The sequence below is a fragment of the Globicephala melas genome, chromosome 3 (assembly GCF_963455315.2).
Source record: "Globicephala melas chromosome 3, mGloMel1.2, whole genome shotgun sequence".
Lineage (NCBI taxonomy): Eukaryota > Metazoa > Chordata > Mammalia > Artiodactyla > Delphinidae > Globicephala > Globicephala melas.
Genome location: NC_083316.1, coordinates 123,328,947 through 123,349,212, shown reverse-complemented (window position 1 = coordinate 123,349,212; position 20,266 = coordinate 123,328,947). Strand labels below are relative to the sequence as shown.

Here is a 20,266-nt window from a genome sequence, read left to right as displayed (position 1 = left end):
GAGGAATTATGAGGGCAAATAGACAAGCGAGGGAGAAAGCAGAAGACGCTGGAGAGCAGGGAGCCGTCTGGCCATTCTGGGGAATCAGAAAAGGCATCCTGGCAGAGGAGGTTTTCAAATTGGGCCATTTAGTGGGAGAGCATCGCTGAGTCTGTTTTGAAAATGAGTCCAAGGTACGTGTCATGCTCAGTCCTAAAGAAAAACTCTAAGACAGCATTTTTCAGAAGCTGGAAATCTGAGCCAGGACTGCGGAACTCATGGCCTTAGATAATGAATTCAGGTCTTGTGGGGATCAGACATCCCACTGATTTCCTAGAAATCATATTGAGAAACCTGAGGAAAGAGTGATGAAAGCAAGGGCCCCAAGGCCCAAATCGATCATTTGTAAGGAAGCAGAAAGCACTTCTCTCGCCATCTCCTGGGTTGCTTAATGGGCTAGATGCACAGATGTATCTTCGCCAGGGTTTTGTTGATCTCGGAAGCATTCAGGATTGGCTTCCGCTAGGAGGCGGCAGCCAGCAAACAGTGTCAGCTCTCAGTCCATTCGATAACATTAACAGCAAGAAACCATTATTCATTCTTTTAAGAGTATTTCCTGAGTGCTTCGTGCCAGTGCAGTGCCTTGTGCAGCACTAGGCTATAGCGGGGAGCCAAAACAGATGCATTCCAGAGCTCTCGAGTACTCGGGCTGTGCTTTAGAAGTTGTCCAGGACATGGCGAATGTGGTCGGCAGGGGTGTGGGAACACACTGAGGCCGACCCTCATCTCAGACCCGTCAGCTTCTAACAGCAGGACCCACCTGGGGAGCGCTTCCCACCATGTGCCAGGCCCTAGTCAGGGCTCTCGTATGTTCCCATTTAATCTTCGCCCAAGCCTTTCAAGGTGGCGCCCACCCTCCTCCCTGTTTTATAGATGAGAACACTGAGGCTCTGAAGGATGAGGTCACTGGCCCAGGGATCACAGCCAGCAACTGGGAGAACACAATCTTAGCTTCTCAGGGGATGTGCCTCAGTGAGCATCTTTACCCAGAGATGGTGGAGAAGGGTCCTTCTCCACCAGTCCAGCTGCAGGCTCCCGGAGAGGCAGCGCCCGGGCTCTGCAGGCTCCAGCTGTTAGGATTTCAGACTCTCAGGGCTGTCTCTCTAGCGGAGGAGGTGAGTTAAGCGTGCAGTTTCCACTCCCTTATGACCGAGGAGGTTAATTAGTCAGGCCCCTGACAGCCTTCTCCCACATCCCCCGCACACCCAGATAATGAAGTCATTTTCCGAAGAGGCTCCAGATGCCTTGCTCCCATGGGAGGCATCCTGGTGGTGGTGGAGCTGTCTCTCCTCCCCATTCTCAAGCTTTCCGTGCAGCAGCCAGACGCCCCAGCCCTCCCTCCAGATGCCCTAGCAATCAGACTCCCTGTTTCTTCATCCTAGCCTCTGTGGAGGCAGACAGGCTCCGACTCACAGCCCCTTTCCAGCTTCCTTTTGAGGCTTCTTAGCACAGAAGTGTGTCTGCTTCCGCACCGCCTCCCCGCCTCCAACCCACCTTGGGAAGATCTGTTCCCGGTCAGGAAAAGAATAAAGGCGCTTTTCCATTTGGATGAGTTTCGTGTATGTGTTTATTAAATTCAGCTCAAGCTGAAAGATTTTATCACATTGTTTAAATGAAGGCAGCTGCTATACTTGGAGTTTTTGCTACACGTTATGCAAAGTGACTAAAGAGCAAGAAGTATTTTCTAAGGGTACCAACAAGGGACATTTTCAAAAGTTTCAAGCTGGAAGGGCAGTCGGAGAGTACAGCGTCCTTAGCCCTTCGTCCAACAAATATCTACTGAGTGCCTACTATGTGCCAAACCTTGGAGGGGGAAGGTGAAAAAGACAGGGTCCCTTTCCTCTTGGAGCAACCGAAACTGTGATGTAATCACAGCAGCGATCGGTGCCTCTAGGTGCCCACACCTCCCCCACCCATGGCAGGTGGCATCCATGGGTCTTTACATGTTATTCTTTTTTTTTTTTTTTTTGCGGTACGCGGGCCTCTCACTGTTGTGGCCTCTCCCGTTGCGGAGCACAGGCTCCGGACGCGCAGGCTCAGCGGCCATGGCTCACGGGCCCAGCCGCTCCGCGGCATGTGGGATCTTCCCGGACCGGGGCACGAACCCGTGTCCCCCGCATTGGCAGGTGGGCTCTCAACCACTGCGCCACCAGGGAAGCCCTACATGTTATTCTTAACCTTCCAGCTATAGGGACACCGTGGCTTTGCGAATAGGCCATCCCAACGTGAGCAGTGCACTAGAATCACCCGTGGAGCTTAAGGAACGCTCCCTGGGATTCTCCGAGTTCCAGAGATCCAGATTCGGGAGGTCATAGGAGAGCTCAGTCAGGTGTATTATGGAAAAGTTGCCCTGGTGATTGGAATGTGCTCAGAGACCATCGTTCGAGCGAGTTCCATCCTGTGCGTTGTCGCAGCACTTTTGGACCAGATAGGAAGGAGAGCGTCGTGTGAGATGGAAGATGCTTTAGTTGGACACGTCAACCCTTGTGTGACTTCACGAGGCAGTTCAGTGTCAAAAGTCACCAGAGTTTGGAAGAAATTGTATTTAATCTAAGCTTTGATACATGGAACAGGAAGAATGAAAAGTGGAGGTACTTTGCTGGAAGTATCAGCCTCTGTCTGACCTTTGGTCCAGTTCTGTCGAGCGAGAGGCAGTGACCATTTTACTTCTCGTGGTTGCTGATAGCATATGCACTTTCCTCCTCCTCCTCTTTAAAAAATGTACGTGAATTTAAAAAAAAATAAACCAACAAAAAAAGAGTTCTTCTTTTCCAGGGCGAAGGGATCCCTTCCTTTGTAAGCATCTCATTGTTTCCAGGTGAGACAAAGCCTCGTTCAGCTCACTCCCTCCTTCATCTCCTGTGTCACCAGCGCGAGGTTCCTAGGAACGGGCCTCAGTGCTTGAGCGTGAATGCCTGCAGAACTGCAGATCTGCGGCTGAGGATCTGTGCCAGTTCCGATTAGCCCAGCCTCCTGCTTCCAGAAAGCTGGCCGAGTCTGAGGAAGTTAGCCATCAGCTATGAGGGGTAGAGAGCTCTGCCACATCCACAGCCTAGTTAAATAGAATTTGACCAAAAGGCTAAGTCAGGTAATGCTGTTTAGAGGCATGATTTAGTCTGGTGAAATTCTGAATCGGCTTATTATAGCCAAACATTTAAAGCATGAGAAAGCCCGAGGGGCTTATTAAAATACAGAAACCTAGAATTGATCTCATGTATTCTGAGTTGGTAGACCTGGGGAAAGCTAGACATCTGCACTTTTACAAAAGCAGCTCAGCAGATTCTGATGCAGGTGGTGGATGGAGCAGACTTTGAGAAACAGAGCAGGAAACTGTAAACTCTGTGAAGTTAATTCAAGTGCTTAACCTGGAGCCTCTCCCGGAGCAGGTAGTCAATACATTTTGTTGAAGGAATGGGTTTCAAAATGCATGAATGAATAAACAAACGAGTTAAGCCAGTGTCCTTTCAGAAGTGTCTGCATCTGAAAGAAATGAAGAATGAGTGAGCTGGTGGAACTTTTGACGTGTAATGGAGAAAAAACTTGATACTTTGACAGACTGTTGTCCTTTTAATAAAAAAAGCCACCCTTAAAGGCTCTTTTCTTCTTTTAGTTAAGACTCTACCCTGTTTTGCAATTCCAGATATAGAATTAACAAATTTGTTCAACATCCCCATTTGATTCTTTTTTTTCCCTTGAACACATCTTTAGATTAGAATATACCAGCCTAACTCTTTCAAACCTTGGTTGAGCTCATATAAAAATTCTTCTCCATTCTTTTCTCATTCTAGGAGCAAACCCGGATGTTGGAAATGGGGATAACTGGCCCAGAAGGCCATGTACTGAGCAGACCAGAGGAGGTAATTTTCAGGAGGATGTGGTAGGGAGAGGGGTGGAGGGAGAGAAGCAGTAGCAATGGAGTCTCTTTTTTTTTAGCCTCATCTTCCGGGAGACTCCCGTCATCGCAGCAGCCTGCTTTATGGCCTGCTGCCCATTTTACATTGTAGTGTTTGCGTTCAGCTCCCCCTCTGTTGGCACACACACATAAGGTGTGTGAACAAACATCTCTGAAAGGTGGTGGGACTCTGTGAATACCAGACAGAAACTGGAACATTTCTTCCAAAGACCACATCTGACTGACCCAACTCAAGGCCCCTGAGGAAATTAGCAAGGAGTGGAAAGGGAGTGTTTACTTGTGGCCCCTGATCTCTCTAAAGACGATACAAGTCGGAGGGTGTTGCACAGTTACTCATTAGGACTGGTAAATATCTAAATCCTTTCTTAATCATGTGAATCTCAGACATTTCCACTATTCCTTTATTCCATATTATGAGTCCTGCACAATATCGACAGGGGGCCGAATGGGTTTGTCATAGTCATTATATCTATTGATTTGTGTATGGTGATGAGGTCATCCAAGTACGTTCTTCCCACGTGTAAGATGAATGCTAATTAGCATCAGTGCTTAGGAGCTAAAGAACCAACGAATGGTAACTAGTGGCTGATTCCACGTCTCTGAGCTGTCAGCAGCTTCAGCTGCTGGCACAGGCCTGGAGCTGGGAATGGGCTGCCCATATGGCTGAGAGCACATTGGCTTTGGGAGATCAGCCTGGGTCTGACACCTGCAGCAAATTCCAGGCCCTCCATGTCAACAAAGCAAATCCTTTCCTGTTGTATCATCCCAAGCTCCGTACTCTCTACAACAGGAAGAAGAAGGAGCCAGAACCAGAAATCACAGTATTCCCGTTGGCTGTCTCTGTTAGGATCTTTTTAAAAAAGAAAACGTAGCACACACAGAGAATACTGTTCCTCTCATAAAGGAATGGATTTTCCCAAACTGAACACACTTGTGTAACTAGCACCCAGTTGGAGAAACAGAACATTATTAGCACCCTAGAAGCTCCATTGTGTTTAATGATATTTTTGTTGCCAGTTGAAATAATTTATAATTGTGTGATCAAGGTTACAGTCACAGCCCTCCGGAAAAGTCGGTCTCCTTAATACCAGGTCCCTTCTTTGGAGTATTTGCCTATACCCAGTACTACGCTCATTGCATTTAATGGAGATAACGGTTATCCTTGCCCCAGTCTGGGTATTATCGTTACATAAAGAAGCAGGAGCTCAGAGAGATTAAGCCACTGGCCATCACGTTTGAGGGACTGGAAAATTGTTTACCCTGTGTGAGTAGGCCAGGGTGATCAGTACTGTTTGTGAAACTTCTTCAATGCTGTTCACTGTGGAGAAGTCCTGGCAAGATCGATTTCTGCAGCAGCAGCCAGGGGATTTCTGAGCAGAGTCTATTTTTGTTCCTTGGTTTGTTTTTCCACCCCCCCCCCAACCCTACTCTCCTCCCTGTTCCCATCTCCTTTTTAGTAAAAAGCCTCTCAGCTGCAGATCTCGACAACACTGGAAGCCCGTTTGGGTGAAGTTGGAGGGTGATGTAACCTTCCAAAGATAGTCATGTTGTCAAGGTGCTGAAAACCCCGCGGTGCTTGGATCAAAGGGGCCGGGACTGCAGTCGTGGAGGAGCTGGAGTGGGCAGCACAGGCATGAAGAAGGAGGGCGCAGGAGGGGCTCTGAAGCCCCTCTTCAGTTCAAAGCACACCTAGATAGCATCTGGAGTAATGCTGTTCAGAGAGCTGAAGCCGAGGCTCGGAGACAGCCACTCTGACGTCTGGGTGCTTCAGGAAGGTGGCCACATTCACCTGTGCTTGGGGCTCCAGGATCTTGATCTCACCACGTGGAACAAGTGCAGCTTGGGGGATGCTGGCTGGACCAGCCAAGTTCTTAGAGTCTTTCTCCTAAGTCACACTCACCAAGGGCAGTGACTGGTTTGCGTTATACAAACACTGGGCATGTATCTGCAAGCTATTTTCGATATTTTTTAAAGTGTTGGGTTGCATGGCTAACCAGAGGGTCATATCCATCTAAAAAGGAGCTGTTGCTGATTGAGAGGAAAAACGCCAGCATGTCTGCGTTGGGCTGAATTGGACTAATTCGGGCTTTGGGTCGTAACGCAGGCTGTCCCACTGGTCAGAAGCCGTCATCAGCAATGCAACCAATAGCTAGCCTTCAAGGAACACTTGCCTTGTTCCAGGATTGAGCTAATTGCCTTACAAGGATGAACTCTGTTAATTCTCTGAACAGCCCTGTGTGTCACGTCCTATTATTATCCCCGCTTTATGGACCAGGAAACTGAGTCTTTGGGAAGTTGTGTAACATCCCTGAGATCACCTGGCTTCTAAGTGGCAGAACCAGAACACAGATCCAGCTCATGAGAGAGGCTGAGCTCTAAGATCCTGCTTTGTTAATAAAATAAGGGATGATTTATTATTTCTTACTCATTAAATTCAACTGGGTCGGTTAGTATATTTGAAAACATGAATTCTACATTAGGGTGGGCTGGAGGAAAATCAGTGATAAAAGAAATCTTTGTGCTGAGAAGCCTGGGAATTATTAGTGTAAGAAATGCCTGTGGGAGCGAACCCATCACTGACCACCCATTGCTGCAGGAAAGGACTTAATGCCTAGTTGCCTTCACTGGTTATTTATACATACTGGTGTTGGGATTGTGTTTTGCCAGAGATTCTGCCCTGGGCAGACTGGGGAGCAAAGACTTCCATCACATGTGGCCTTTGTGATAATCACTGGGAGAGGAGAGAATAGGCCAAGGGAAAACTCTAGCTTTGCTGATGCAGCGCCCACTCTGGCCAGGCACTGCTCTCACCCCACCGTCCCCTGATACACCCTCCCTATCTCCACTTCCTTTTTTAATTTTTAATTTTTATTGGCGTATAGTTGATTTCATTACAGAGTAGCGAGTAGAGTTCCCTGTGCTATACAGTAGGTCCTTATTAGTTATCTATTTTATATATAATAGTGTGTATATGTCAATCACAATCTCTCAATTTACTCTCCCCTTTCCCCCACCCCTGGTAACCATAAATTTGTTTTCTATGTCTGTGACTCTATTTCTGTTTTTAAAATAAGTTCATTTGTACCATTTTATTAGATTCCACATTTAAGCAATATCATATGATGTTTGTCTCTCTCTGACTTACTTTACTTACGATGATTTCTAGGGCCATGATCATCTCTAGGTCCATCCTTGTTGCTACAAATGGCATTATTTCGTTCTTTTTTATGGCTGAGTAATATTCGTGTGTGTGTGTGTGTGTGTGTGTGTGTGTGTGTGTGTGTACACCACATCTTCGTTATCCATTCATCTGTTGATGGGCATTTAGGTTGCTTCCACGTCCTGGCTGTTGTAAATAGTGCTGCAATGAACATTGGGGTGCATGTATGTTTTTGAATTATGGTTTTCTCTGGATATACGCCCAGGAGTGGGATTGCTGGATCATATGGTAACTCTATTTTTAGTTTTTTAAGGAACCTCCATACTGTTCTCCATAGTGGCTGTATCAATTTACATTCCCACCAACCGTGCAAGAGTGTTCCCTTTTCTCCACACCCTCTCCAGCATTTATTGTTTGTAGGTTTTCTGATGATGGCCATTCTCACCAGTATGAGATGATACCTCATTATAGTTTTGATTTGCATTTCTCTGATAATTAGTGATGTTGAGCATCTTTTCATGTGTCTGTTAGCCATCTTTATGTCTTCTTTGGAGAATGTCTATTTAGATCTTCTGCTCATTTTTGATTGGGTTGTTTGTTTTTTTGACATAGAGCTGCATGAGCTGTTTGTATATTTTGGAGATCACTTGTCAGTCACTTCGTTTGCAAATATTTTCTCCCTTTCTGTGGGTTGTCATTTCGATTTGTTTATGGTTTCCTTTGCTGTGCAGAAGCTTTTAAGTTTAATTAGGTCCCATTTTTAAATTATTTTTTTTAATTTTCGTTACTCTAGGAGGTGGATCAGAAAAGATATTGCTGCGATTAATGTCAAAGTGTGTTCTGCCTATGTTTTCCTCTAAGAGTTTGTACGGTATCCAGCCTTACATTTAGGTCTTTAATCCATTTTGAGTTTATTTTTGTGTATGGTGTTAGAGAGTGTTCTTATTTCATTCTTTTACATGTAGCTGTCCAGTTTTCCCAGCACCACTTATGGAAGAGACTGTCTTTTCTCCATTGTATATCCTTGTCTCCTTTGTTGTAGATTAGTTGACCATAGGTGGGTGGGTTTATCTCTGGGCTGATCTGCACTTTTGAGAAGCCCAGTGAAGCAACACAGCTGGGAAGCTGTAGTTCTGAGGTTTGGATCCTGGGCACCTAACTGCAGATCTTCCAGGCTTTTAACCTCTGTGCAGCGCTGCATTCTCAGTTTGTAGAGACAGGGGAGTGGCACTCTGAGAGGTTCGTGCTCCCCTTGACTCCCGGGGACTTTTTTTTTGCAGCTGGAAGCTGAGGCTGTGTTCCGTGCCATCACCATCGCCAGCCAAACCAACTGTCCTCTCTACGTCACGAAGGTCATGAGCAAGAGTGCAGCCGACCTCATCTCACAAGCCAGGAAAAAAGGTGATTTGTGTTCCGAAGATCTCAGAGCCCCTAACGAGCCATGTGGCTCCTTTCCCTTGGCTGTCCTGGATACATGGTGCCTATTTTGCTCATTGCCTTGCTCTCAGGGAAGCCCCTCATCCTTGTTAGCCCATTGGATCCTTTCTGCATCCTGTGTGGATGGCAGGATCCCAGGATTTCTACTACTTGGCAGATGAGTAAATTGAGGCTCAGGAAGGGTAAGTGGTCTGCCCGAGACGACCCAGCTTGAATCAGTTCTTTGGAGAATTGGTGCCTCTCTTTTCCTCCCTGGGATCTTTCACTGTCAGTTCATGTTATCTGAACTTTATAACTGGACATATTCATGAAGATTATATTTGGTGCAGCAGTCAAAGACCCTACTCAGATGGACTTCAACAAGTAAATTATTGGTTGAGGGTGTTTCAGGCATGGCTGGATCAAGGGGTTTAAACACTGATATTAGAGCTCTATCACTGTTATTCCTTTCTGGACTCTGCTTTCCTCTCTTTTCTGTATGAACAATGACAAGAATAAATGCTAAGAGCTGTTCTTGTCCTCTACACTTGGTGGGGGCATGGTGAGGGAGTATAGAACATCTTTTCCAATAGCTCAAGTGAAAGTCCCCAGGAATACTGCCACTGCCTTGGCTTGGGTTGTGGGCTCATCTCTGAACAAATATCTGCTCCGGAGATGGTGTAATTGATTGGCCAGGGTTGAGGGCAGTGTGTAGGGAGGAGGTCCCACCCCCTGAGCCACTCAGGGTAGCCCAGGTTATTTCAGAGAAGGCATTGAATGGGTCTCCAAAGGACATCCAGCGGTGTGGCCTTCATGACCTGGCTCTGTCCCCATGGCCTTCTGACTTCTGTTTCTTTTCTCCATGGCTGTTAACTCGGCTTCCTTTGCTCACCTCGTGCTAAGCTCAAGCTTACCCTCATTTCAAAACTTGCTTTCCTGCTTTCCGTTCTTGTCCTCAGTGACGCACTAATGGGCTCCCTTGTGAACAGAGTGTGGTTGAGACACAGGAGCCGTAGGGCTCTGCGTTTGGTTGGGAGGGAGGATTTCCTAGGCCCAACTGTATGATTGTGACTGCCGTGTGCCCGTGGGACCAAGCTGAATGATTCATCTACCAAACCCAGAACTGGTCTGTAAAACTCCGCATGTGAGTGACTGGGGCGGCTAAAAATAGTCCCAACTGACCGATGGCCGAGTGTTTGGCTGCCTGACCTTCTGGCAAACGGGACCCTTTTCTTACGGGAGGGGAATCTCCCTAATTGCCCCGCCAGCCTTTCTAGCTGGCAGATTCTGGGGCACCACCTGCTCACCTTACCCTGCTCATGGGAAGCCTGCTGTTTTCTCGCTCAGCTTTTAAGTGTCTCCATATGATATGGCCTGGCTGCTTCGCTGGGTATGAGTCATCAGGACAGAACCAGGAATGAAGCCCAATGCTGCTTACCCATTCTTGGAGAAGGGAAAAAGGAAAAGAAAAGTGCACGGGGACACCTCCACTCCTCTCCCCACGGCCACCTACTATCCTCACCCTGTCTTGCCTCGTGCTGATGGCCACATCCTGCTTGGGACCCATTCTCGGATGACCTGGGGGCTTCAAAGACAGTGTGTTTCAATTATATGCTGGGTCTTATTTTAAATTCCATGTAGAAAAATTCCTCACCCTTAGCCTCCTGGCTTATGACTTTCTGGCAAGGAGAACTAGTACAGCTGTGTCTCCAGGGTGGAAGGGAGGCATTATTTTAGTGATGAAAAACCGGCTGCTGAGATGGAAGCCAATAAACATCTCGTGAACCGTCATTCTCAGGGAAGGAGTCAAGAGCATTCAGAGCAGGAAGACAGTGTATGGCAGGGTTCACTCTTCCCTCTGGACCAGGGGACTGTTTAAGCCCCAGGGTGTTTAATCCCCAAGTGCTCCTCAGCATCTCTGCACGGCTGCTCAGAATCAACATTAGGAATTTCAATTTAATGAGGACCAACTGTATGCCCTGCATTGAGGGGAAATACTTTAAATGTATTATTATGTAGAATTCACAAAGCACCAGGAGAAACTGGCATTTATTATCACCATTTTTTCAGAAGAGGAAATTGAAGCACATCTTGTCCAGAATCTCCCAGCTTGGAGAGCTAGTCTCCAAATCCAATTGTGTCAATAATGTAATTACAATCTCTACTTATTCTAGTCTTCCATCTAAAGATAGTCCACAGGGAGAGGTCTTCCACTTTTAAGGTTGTATTTCTCTTAATAGTACTTGAATGCTTGCCTTGACTTTCATTTCTTCATTTCTTTTTGGTCCCATATGCTTTAGCTTGGTAAATATTTTTGGAGAGTCCTTGAAATTCTCTTCAGTCCTGTGTGGATCCTTTTCACTGCCGCCCCAAAGAACAGGTCTGTCCTATATGAATCATTGCCATTGCTTCCTTCTTTTGCCCATGGCAGACATCACAAATCAATCCTGAGCCTTTTCTAGTGAGACCAGAAGCATATTTAGAATTCTTCCCAACACAGAAATCCAGGCAACTAAAACCTAAAATTGATTGGAGTTGAAGCAAGGCAAAACCTGTAATCCTAGCCATAGAGCCTTCTTAAACTTCCACCTTGTGGGGAACTTGAATGTGGAAGATGGAGGAGCAAACTTAAAGAAGCCAAGGGCTGCACAGGAATCGTTAGCCCAAGATTCTGGCACAGAGAAACTTGATAGCAACCCGCCTTCTATGAGATAGCGTTTACCTTCTGTATCACTGTCCCTTCTTCTTTCACAAGCTCAGTTTAGATCAGTGTATGTCCCAGTATCCTTCCTCCCCTCTCCTTCGTTTGGGCATTCCAGCCTCTCATTCTAGACACAGGGTCCGGGAAGCTAACCTCAGCTTTGCTGTGTCCCTGGTTGTTGGGTGTCCTTGAGCAAATTACTCATTGCTTTAGGTTAAGGAGTAACAAACATGATGCAAATAAGATGTGTCATCCTCAGGAATTGGTTTTACTTTGTGGAACCAAAGCATGTCTTTGCGACAGCAGGATGTAGCGGTTCCCAGTGATGTGGGCACGTATGGGGCTTTGGGCTTCTACAGTGGGGAAGAGGAAGAGGTGTAAAAGGAATCACATTTGCTTAGCATCTCTTATGTGGCAGACACTTTGTGTGTGCCAAACCTTTCTTTTTCACAAGGCTGAGAAGTAGACATCATCTTATTTCATCAATTCCAGGACCTATTTTTGTTTTTTGTTTTGTTTTTGTTTTTTTTGTGGTACGCGGGCCTCTCACCGTTGTGGCCTCTCCTGTCGCGGAGCACAGGCTCTGGACGCTCAGGCTCAGAGCCCATGGCTCACGGGCCCAGCTGCTCTGCGGCATTCGGGATCTTCCTGGACCGGGGCATGAACCCATGTCCCCCGCATTGGCAGGTGGACTCCCAACCACTGCGCCACCTGGGAAGCCCCAGGACCTATTTATTCCACATTTTAACATTTCTGAAATGAGGATGAATCTTCCAATTTATATATATATATATATATATATATATATTTTTTTTTTTTTTTTGCCTCAAATGTTAATTTGCCTCAGAATTTGAGAATTGATGCTGCATCTTGCAACTAGGGGCTTCTACAGAATACAGAATTGTTCCCATTTAGAAGATAGAAAAGCAGAGGCTTAGAAAAGTGGGGGAACATGGACTTGAACCCAGGCCTGCCTGACTCCAGAGCCACAGCCTTGGGTAGGCTTAGGGGCTATGATTATCTAAGCCTGGCCCAGGGCAGCACATATATCATATCACCCATTACCTCTGTCCTACCTGTTGCAGGAAACGTGGTCTTTGGTGAGCCCATCACCGCCAGCCTGGGCACGGATGGGACCCATTACTGGAGCAAGAACTGGGCCAAGGCGGCTGCGTTTGTGACATCCCCGCCTCTGAGTCCTGACCCAACTACCCCTGACTACATCAACTCCTTGCTGGCCAGGTTGGTGCAGAATGACAAGCAGCGGGCATTGTGTGGAGGCATCTTGGGAACGATGGGATGAAGACTGGAGCCACCCATCCATCCGCTAGACTAGAGTCTGCAGTGAGGAATAAATATCGAGAATTCCCCTGCAGTGCTGAGCACAGATAACAGGCTCTTCCCTAGTGTATTTTAAAAGATACTACAGTGATCATATTAGTAATGGTAACAGCAGTTAATACATATTGTATGTCGAGCACTAGGGTGAGATTACACGTGTGATCTCATTGTTCCTCATAACAACGCTGTGAGTGAGGAACTGTCATCACCATTTCACAGACTGAGCAACTGAGGGTCCGGGAGACAAAATCATTTGCTCTGTTTTGATGACCACCTAACCAAAATTACAGGGAGACTAGTTTGCTGCTGCCCTCTGTGGATAAGTCCCATCACTCATGTGGGTCATTTTTGTTACACAAGAGGTGATCTAATCCCACCCCCTCATTTTCCAGATAAGGTAACTGAGCCCTAGGGAGGGGAAGAAATTCACCCAAGTTCGCATAGTTGGCGAGAGGGAGAAGAAGGATTCCAAACTCAAGTCATGGCACTCCACATGCCTACCCTAGACCCTCATTTCTGGGCCCCTGCGGTGCCTCTAGCCTCCCCGTTCACATGGAGCTTTTCTCCTTCGCCAGTGGGGACCTGCAGCTCTCCGGCAGTGCCCACTGCACCTTCAGCACTGCCCAGAAGGCCATCGGGAAGGACAACTTCACAGCCATTCCCGAGGGCACCAGCGGTGTGGAAGAGCGGATGTCTGTCATCTGGGACAAGGCCGTGGTAAGGACCACGGTCATAGGAGGGCATCCAGGGCCAGATCAGAGCCTCCTGCCGCTGCTCCTCTTTGCCCTGTCATGGGGGTGCTGGGGGCACAGATGAGGCCTCATACCTGCCCAGGTGTCTCTGGAGCCAGGTGGCTCAGGTGGTTTGGGAATGTCCCTTCTAGAGTGATGAATCCTGGGGCCTGAGGTTCTGAGGAGGCCTCCTCTAGATTGTTAAGGGCTAGGAACCAGAAACACAGATCATTTATCTGATGGTATGAATGATCTGTGCTTAAAATAATAGTGAATTAAAAATTCTTTTTGTTTGGAGGGTTTTATTATCTCTTTTGAGAGGGTTGGATATAACCCTCTGAAATGATAAGCAAGGGGTCTGTGATTAAGACTCAGGTCATTTGCTCACCAGGGAGTGGTGTGTGGTCATCCGGGCTGTACAGGTGATTGTCTGTCAGAGTCTTCTGGCAAAGTGGCCTGGTTTTATTTTCCTTGTTTAACATCACAGAAGCTGAAAAAAAAAAAAAAAAAAAGTCATGCAAATGAAGTCACTTCCTAAGATTTGAGTAAAATTAATAAATAACTCATTATTAAGTTGATCCCTTCCCTCTGTTTTATTTTTAAAACCCTGAAGCCACTCATTTCAGAGCCAAATAGAATACATATCTACACAGTGTAATCCAAGTTTCCCTTTTCTTGGCTCCCAGGAAGCGCAAAACTAGATTTTAAACTAAATTCTTCTTTCCTTACCCAAGTTGTTTTGTGAAGGGGGAAAGTATAAATATATTTGTCTCTTCTCTTACAAATTTAGATTTTTTTACATTGTTATCTATTTATGAATGTGTGTATATATTTATCTTGGCACTATCTGGAACTGTTAAAAAATAATATATATTTTAAAATTACCAACATGATACATGCTCAATAAAGAACATTTGGAAAGTACAGAAAAGTACACACATGAAAGAAAACAAAACTCACTTATAATCCCACAACCCAGGGATAACCATTGTTATCATTTGGGTGAGGTTCTTCCATATTTATCCTGTGCCCATGCAAATACAAACATATTATCTGAGATGTGGGCTGATAATTACATTTGTTTTTACTGTGAACTGTCTATAATCCTTTCTGGAGTTAGAAGGGATAAATAAGTAAGTAAATGTATGTACATGTCCAGAAAAAAATGCATACTTCCAGAGCAGTCACTTCCATCTTCTTTATCTTTTTTTTTTTCTTCTTTTTTTTGAGAAGGATAAGTGTTAGCTCTTCTCTAAATGTTTGATAGAATTCAACTGTGAAGCCATCTGGTCCTGGACTTTGGTTTGTTGGAAGATTTTTGATCACAGTCTCAATTTCATTACTTGTGATTGGTCTGTTCATATTTTCTATTTTTTCCTGGTTCAGTCTTGGAAGGTTATACCTTTCTAAGAATTTGTCTATTTCTTCCAGGTTGTCCAATTTACTGGCATAGAGTTGCTTGTACTAGTCTCTTAGGATGCTTTGTAGTTCTGCAGTGTCTGTTGTAACTTCTCCTTTTTCATTTCTAATTTTATTGATTTGGATCCTCTCCCTCTTTTTTTTGATGAGTCTGGCTAAAGGTTTATCAATTTTGTTTATCTTCTCAAAGAACCAGCTTTTAGTTTTATTGATCTTTGCTATTGTTTTCCTTGTTTCTATTTCATTTATTTCTGCTCTGATCTTTATGATTTCTTTCCTTCTACTAACTTTGGAGTTTGTTTGTTCTTCTTTCTCTATTTCCTTTAGGTGTAAGGTTAGATTGTTTATTTGAGATTTTTCTTGTTTCTTGAGGTAGGATTGTATTGGCTATAAACTTGTCTCTTAGAACTGCTTTTGCTGCATCCCATAGGTTTTGGATCATCATGTTTTCGTTGTCATTTGTCTCTAGGTATTTTTTGATATCCTCTTTGATTTCTTCAGTGATCTCTCAGTTATTTAGTAACGTATTGTTTAGCCTCCATGTATTTGTGTTTTTTACGTTTTTTTCCCTGTAATTGATTTCTAATCTCATAGTGTTGTAGTCAGAAAAGATGCTTGACGTGATTTCAATTTTCTTAAATTTACCGAGGCTTGATTTGTGACCCAAGATGTGATCTATCGTGGAGAATGTTCCCTGTGAACTTGATAAGAAAGTGTAATCTGCTGTTTTCAGATGGAATGTCCTATAAATATCAATTAAATATATCTGGTCTGTTGTGTCATTTAAAGCTTGTGTTTCCTTATTTATTTTCATCTTGGATGATCTGTCCATTGGTGTAAGTGAGGTGTTAAAATCCCCCACTATTATTGTGTTACTGTCGATTTCCTCTTTTATAGCTGTTAGCCTTTGCCTTATGTATTGAGGTGCTCCTATGTTGGGTGCATACATATTTATAATTGTTATGTGTTCTTCTTGGATTGATCCCTTGATCATTATGTAGTGTCCTTCCTTGTCTCTTGTAACATTCTTTATTTTAAAATCTATTTTATCTGATATGAGTATTGCTACTCCAGCTTTCTTTGTTTTTTGTTTTTTTGCGGTACGCGGGCCTCTCACTGCTGTGGCCTCTCCCGTTGTGGAGCACAGGCTTCGGACGCACAGGCTCAGCGGCCATGGCTCACGGGCCTAGCCGCTCCATGGCATATGAGCTCTTCCCGGACCAGGGCACGAACCTGTGTCTCCTGCATCGGCAGGCGGACTCTCAACCACTGCGCCACCAGGGAAGCCCCCAGCTTTCTTTTGATTCCATTTGCATGGAAAATCTTTTTCCATCCCCTCACTTTCAGTCTGTATGTGTCCCTAGGTCTGAAGTGGGTCTCTTGTAGACAGCATATATATGGGTCTTGCCTTTGTATCCATTCAGCAAGCCTTTTGGTTGGAGCATTTAATCCATTCACATTTAAGGTGATTATCAATAAGTATGTTCCTATTGCCATTTTCTTAATCGTTTTGGGTTTGTTTTTGTAGGTCCTTTTCTTCTCTTGTGTTTCCCACTTAGAGAAGTTCCTTTAGCATTTGTTGTAGAGCTGGTTTTGTGGTGCTGAATTCTCTTAGCTTTTGCTTGTCTGTAAAGCTTTTGATTTCCCCATCAAATGTGAATGAGATCCTTGCCAGGTAGAGTAATCTTGGTTTTAGGGTCTTCCCTTTCATCACTTTAAGTATATCATGCCACTCCCTTCTGGCTTGTAGAATTTCTGCTGAGAAATCAGCTGTTAACCTTATGGGAGTTCTCTTGTATGTTATTTATCATTTTTCCCTTGCTGCTTTCAATAACTTTTCTTTGTCTTTAAGTTTTGCCAATTTGATTATTATGTGTCTCGGCGTGTTTCTCCTTGGGTTTATCCTGCCTGGGACTCTCTGTGCTTCCTGGACTTGGGTGGCTCTTTCCTTTCCCATGTTAGGGAAGTTTTCAACCATAATCTCTTCAAATATTTTCTCAGGTCCTTTCTCTCTCTCTTCTCCTTCTGGGACCCCAATAATGTGAATGTTTGTGCATTTAATGTTGTCCCAGAGGTCTCTCAGGCTGTCTTCGTTTCTTTTCATTCTTTTTTCTTTCTCCTGTTCCATGGCAGTGAATTCCACCATTCTGTCTTCCAGGTCACTTCTCCGTTCTTCTGCCTCAGTTATTCTGCTATTGATTCCTTCTAGTGTATTTTTCACTTCAGTTACTCTATTGTTCATCTCTGTTTATTTGTTCTTTAATTCTTCTAGGTCTGTATTAAACATTTCTTGCATCTTCTCAATCTTTGCCTCCATTCTTTTTCTGAGGTCCTGGATCATCTTCACTATGATTATTCTGAATTCTGTTTCTGGAAGGTTGCCTATCTCCACTTCATTTAGCTGTTTTTCTGGGGTTTTATCTTGTTCCTTCCTCTGGTCCATAGTCCTCTGCCTTTTCGTTTTGTCTGTCTTTCTGTGAATGTGGTTTTTGTTCCACAGGCTGCAGGATTGTAGTTCTTCGTCACTTCCATCTTAAGCCATGCATTTAACCATTTTCTCTGGGTGATGGTGACAGCCCCACTGATTCTGTAGCTTGCTGGGTGGACTTCTGTGCTCACCGTCTCAGAGGTCCCTCTTTGTATATGTGGGCCTTCGTGGTCCCCCTGCTCTGAGCTCAGAGGCCCTAGATGGACCATTTTGTGTGTGTACGTTTCAACAGGCCACGGGGAAGATGGATGAAAACCAGTTCGTGGCCGTGACAAGCACAAATGCTGCCAAGATCTTCAATCTGTATCCCCGCAAGGGAAGAATATCTGTGGGCTCTGACAGCGACCTGGTGATCTGGGATCCAGATGCCGTCAAGATCGTCTCTGCCAAGAACCACCAGTCGGTAAGACCTGAGCAGGTGGGAGTGGAGCAGAGTGGGGAACGTGGGCAGGGAACGTGGTGGTGAGAGACGTGTGTTTGTGTTGAACCGGGATAGTCAGGCAGGGACGTGTTGCAATGACACACCACCCCCAATTCCCAGGGACTTAAAACCTCAACAGTTTCTTTCTCACTCCTGCTTTCCAAAATGGGTTGGCAGAGGAGAGGGGCTCTGCCCATCACAGTCGCTCAGGGTTGGGGGCTGGTAGAGGCACCAGCTCTCTACACGTGCTATGATTGTTGAGGTCGGGGACCAGGACATGGCTTTGAAAGCTTTTCCGAGATCTCACTTCCTCTCACCCTGCACTGGCCAGAGCCAGGCCGGAGGCCATACTTTATTCCAGGAGGTCAGGAAGTACATGGATACCTTGTGCCTAGAAGGAGAAAGAATGGGAAAAAAATTGGTGAACAGCTCTGATGACTTCCTCATGAGGAGTTCCACGTGAAAGATGACGGTTAAAGCCCAGTACCTAACAGAAAGGGTTTTAAAAATACAGTGCTTGTTAGTAAAAAGAGCATTTTTCAAGCACTTATGTCTTAGGCACTGTGCTTTTCATTTGTTGAATCTCTGTAACAGTCTTCTTCAGGTGGGCACTATTATTAAGGAAGTGGAGATGCAGAGATTAAATAATTTATGCAGCAAGTAAATGGTGAAGCTAGGATTCAAACCCAGATAACTTGACTCCAAGCTGATATCCTTAACCACTTTTCAATAATGCCTTGCACTTATTGGATAAATGAAGGAGGTAGGGAAGAAGCCCATCTGGGGTGGCAGTGGCCTTTGCTTCAACATTGTGTCATATTACATTGTTTAATTTCGAGCTAGTGGGGATTTAAGGGTCATGTAACCCATCTACCCAGTCCAAGATGGCAAATACACCATCTCTGGTAGTTATCCACCTTCTCTTCGAACACTGCCAGTGACAAAAATTTTCTTCCACGTGAGGACCTTACTTAAGACTGGATGCTTCTCTTGGCCAGGAAGCCCACTCTTAGCAAGCATCTGTCTCCCGAGGCCTCCACCCACTAGAAGCTTGCAGATGCTTTGTAAGCTGTTCCTGGCTTACCTGGTGAATCAGTTCCTAGGGATGCTGAAGGCAGGATCCCAAGCACAGGAGAACCGCGTTCCTCTTTCTGTCCTTACTGCACCCATAACCAAGGCTTCGTCCCTCGCCCCTGTCTCTAGGCTGCAGAGTACAACATCTTTGAAGGGATGGAGCTGCGCGGGGCTCCTCTGGTGGTCATCTGCCAGGGCAAAATCATGCTGGAAGATGGCAACCTGCACGTGACCCAGGGGGCTGGCCGCTTCATTCCCTGCAGCCCCTACTCGGACTATGTCTACAAGCGCATTAAAGCCCGGAGGAAGGTGAGAAGCAGGCAGAGCCCAGAGGTGGGGGGGGGATGGGCTCTGTGTCCCATTCAGCACAGGGACAGGAACCATGAGATTGGGAGGGGTCTGTGTGCTCTAGATCCTCCCAAAGAAATTCACAGCACCGATCTCTTCCCAAAGGACCATTGCACAGATTTAATGGACTATAAAAGGGGGGTTCAAAAACTTTCTTGGCTAAAGAAAGCTTTTTTGCAAACGATTTCCCCCCCGTTTTTAGAATGCTTTTCCTTAAAGTAATTAAACATTTTAATAATTCAAAATAAAGTCTGTATCTATTTTTTGTTAATAATTTACTCTTCAAGGCTTACAAAGAGAACCAGCAGTCCACACCCACCCCTCCTTGTTCCATCCCGCATCTGTCTGTTGCTGCTCCACTGGGGCAAATGTTTATAACTCTTTTAGCAAGTTCTGTGGTTCATATAAAATCTTATTTATGTCCCTGATTTCACAGATAAATAGGTAGATGCATACACAGCCATATGGGTACCTGTTTGTGTACATGTCTGCCTACCTCCCTACACGTTACAGACAGAGTAGCTCTAGCTGATGGAGGGGTGAGGCCCAGAACTCTGTCTTTCCAGCTCCCTCTCCTATCCCCACACTCATCTCCAGGTCGCCTTCCTGTAGGGAAACCTTAGGGCTCCTCAAAACAGGGTTTGACCAGCTCTGGGATTGTGGGATTTGAGCCGTGGTACTGACCTCGTCTGTTAGACAGAATAAAGTCATCTGTGCACATGGGATGGGGGAGATGGTGGGGAGAGGAGGAAGGGGGCTCCCTGTGTAAGTCACTGGGGGCCAGGCCAGAGGAAACAGAACCATGCCACCTCTGTGCCTGGACCCATCCCAGGGGTTTCCAACTTCCCTGCAGAGTACGTTGCCTGGGAAACAGGCTCCGAAGGGGAGATTTTCACGCAAGAGGTTTCCTGGGTGTTGCTTTCAGGATCACCCCTTGTGGCCAAATGAAGAAGCAGAACAGGGCAGAGGGAGAAGTCAGGCTGGGATGCAGCTGTAACCAAGGCCTCAGCTGGACCTCAGCTGGGCTGGTCCTTGACAGGGGTCTGGGCCTTATATTCACTCCCTCCACACACACACACCCCCGCCAACCTACAAACCAGTATGGGATGTGGGCTGCCCCGGAGCAGAGGGTGGGGCTTTGGGCCTAGCGGTTCTCTTCATCTGAGGGCAGTTCTTGGGTGGGACTCCAGTGAGCCCTTCCTATTGCCAACACCC

The 20,266-nt window shown here is 45.8% G+C and overlaps 1 protein-coding gene across 2 annotated transcripts in view; it reads left to right on the top strand.

Moving 5' to 3' along the window:
• Positions 1-20,266, top strand: part of DPYSL3 (dihydropyrimidinase like 3) — a 114,431-nt gene that overhangs the window by 87,220 nt on the left and 6,945 nt on the right. For both annotated transcript variants that reach the window (XM_060296406.2, XM_030851500.2), the window contains exons 7-12: positions 3,828-3,896; positions 8,393-8,513; positions 12,315-12,471; positions 13,146-13,287; positions 17,441-17,611; positions 18,833-19,012. In XM_060296406.2, the coding sequence (XP_060152389.1) occupies positions 3,828-3,896; positions 8,393-8,513; positions 12,315-12,471; positions 13,146-13,287; positions 17,441-17,611; positions 18,833-19,012 (840 nt within the window). The remainder of the gene's footprint in view (positions 1-3,827; positions 3,897-8,392; positions 8,514-12,314; positions 12,472-13,145; positions 13,288-17,440; positions 17,612-18,832; positions 19,013-20,266) is intronic.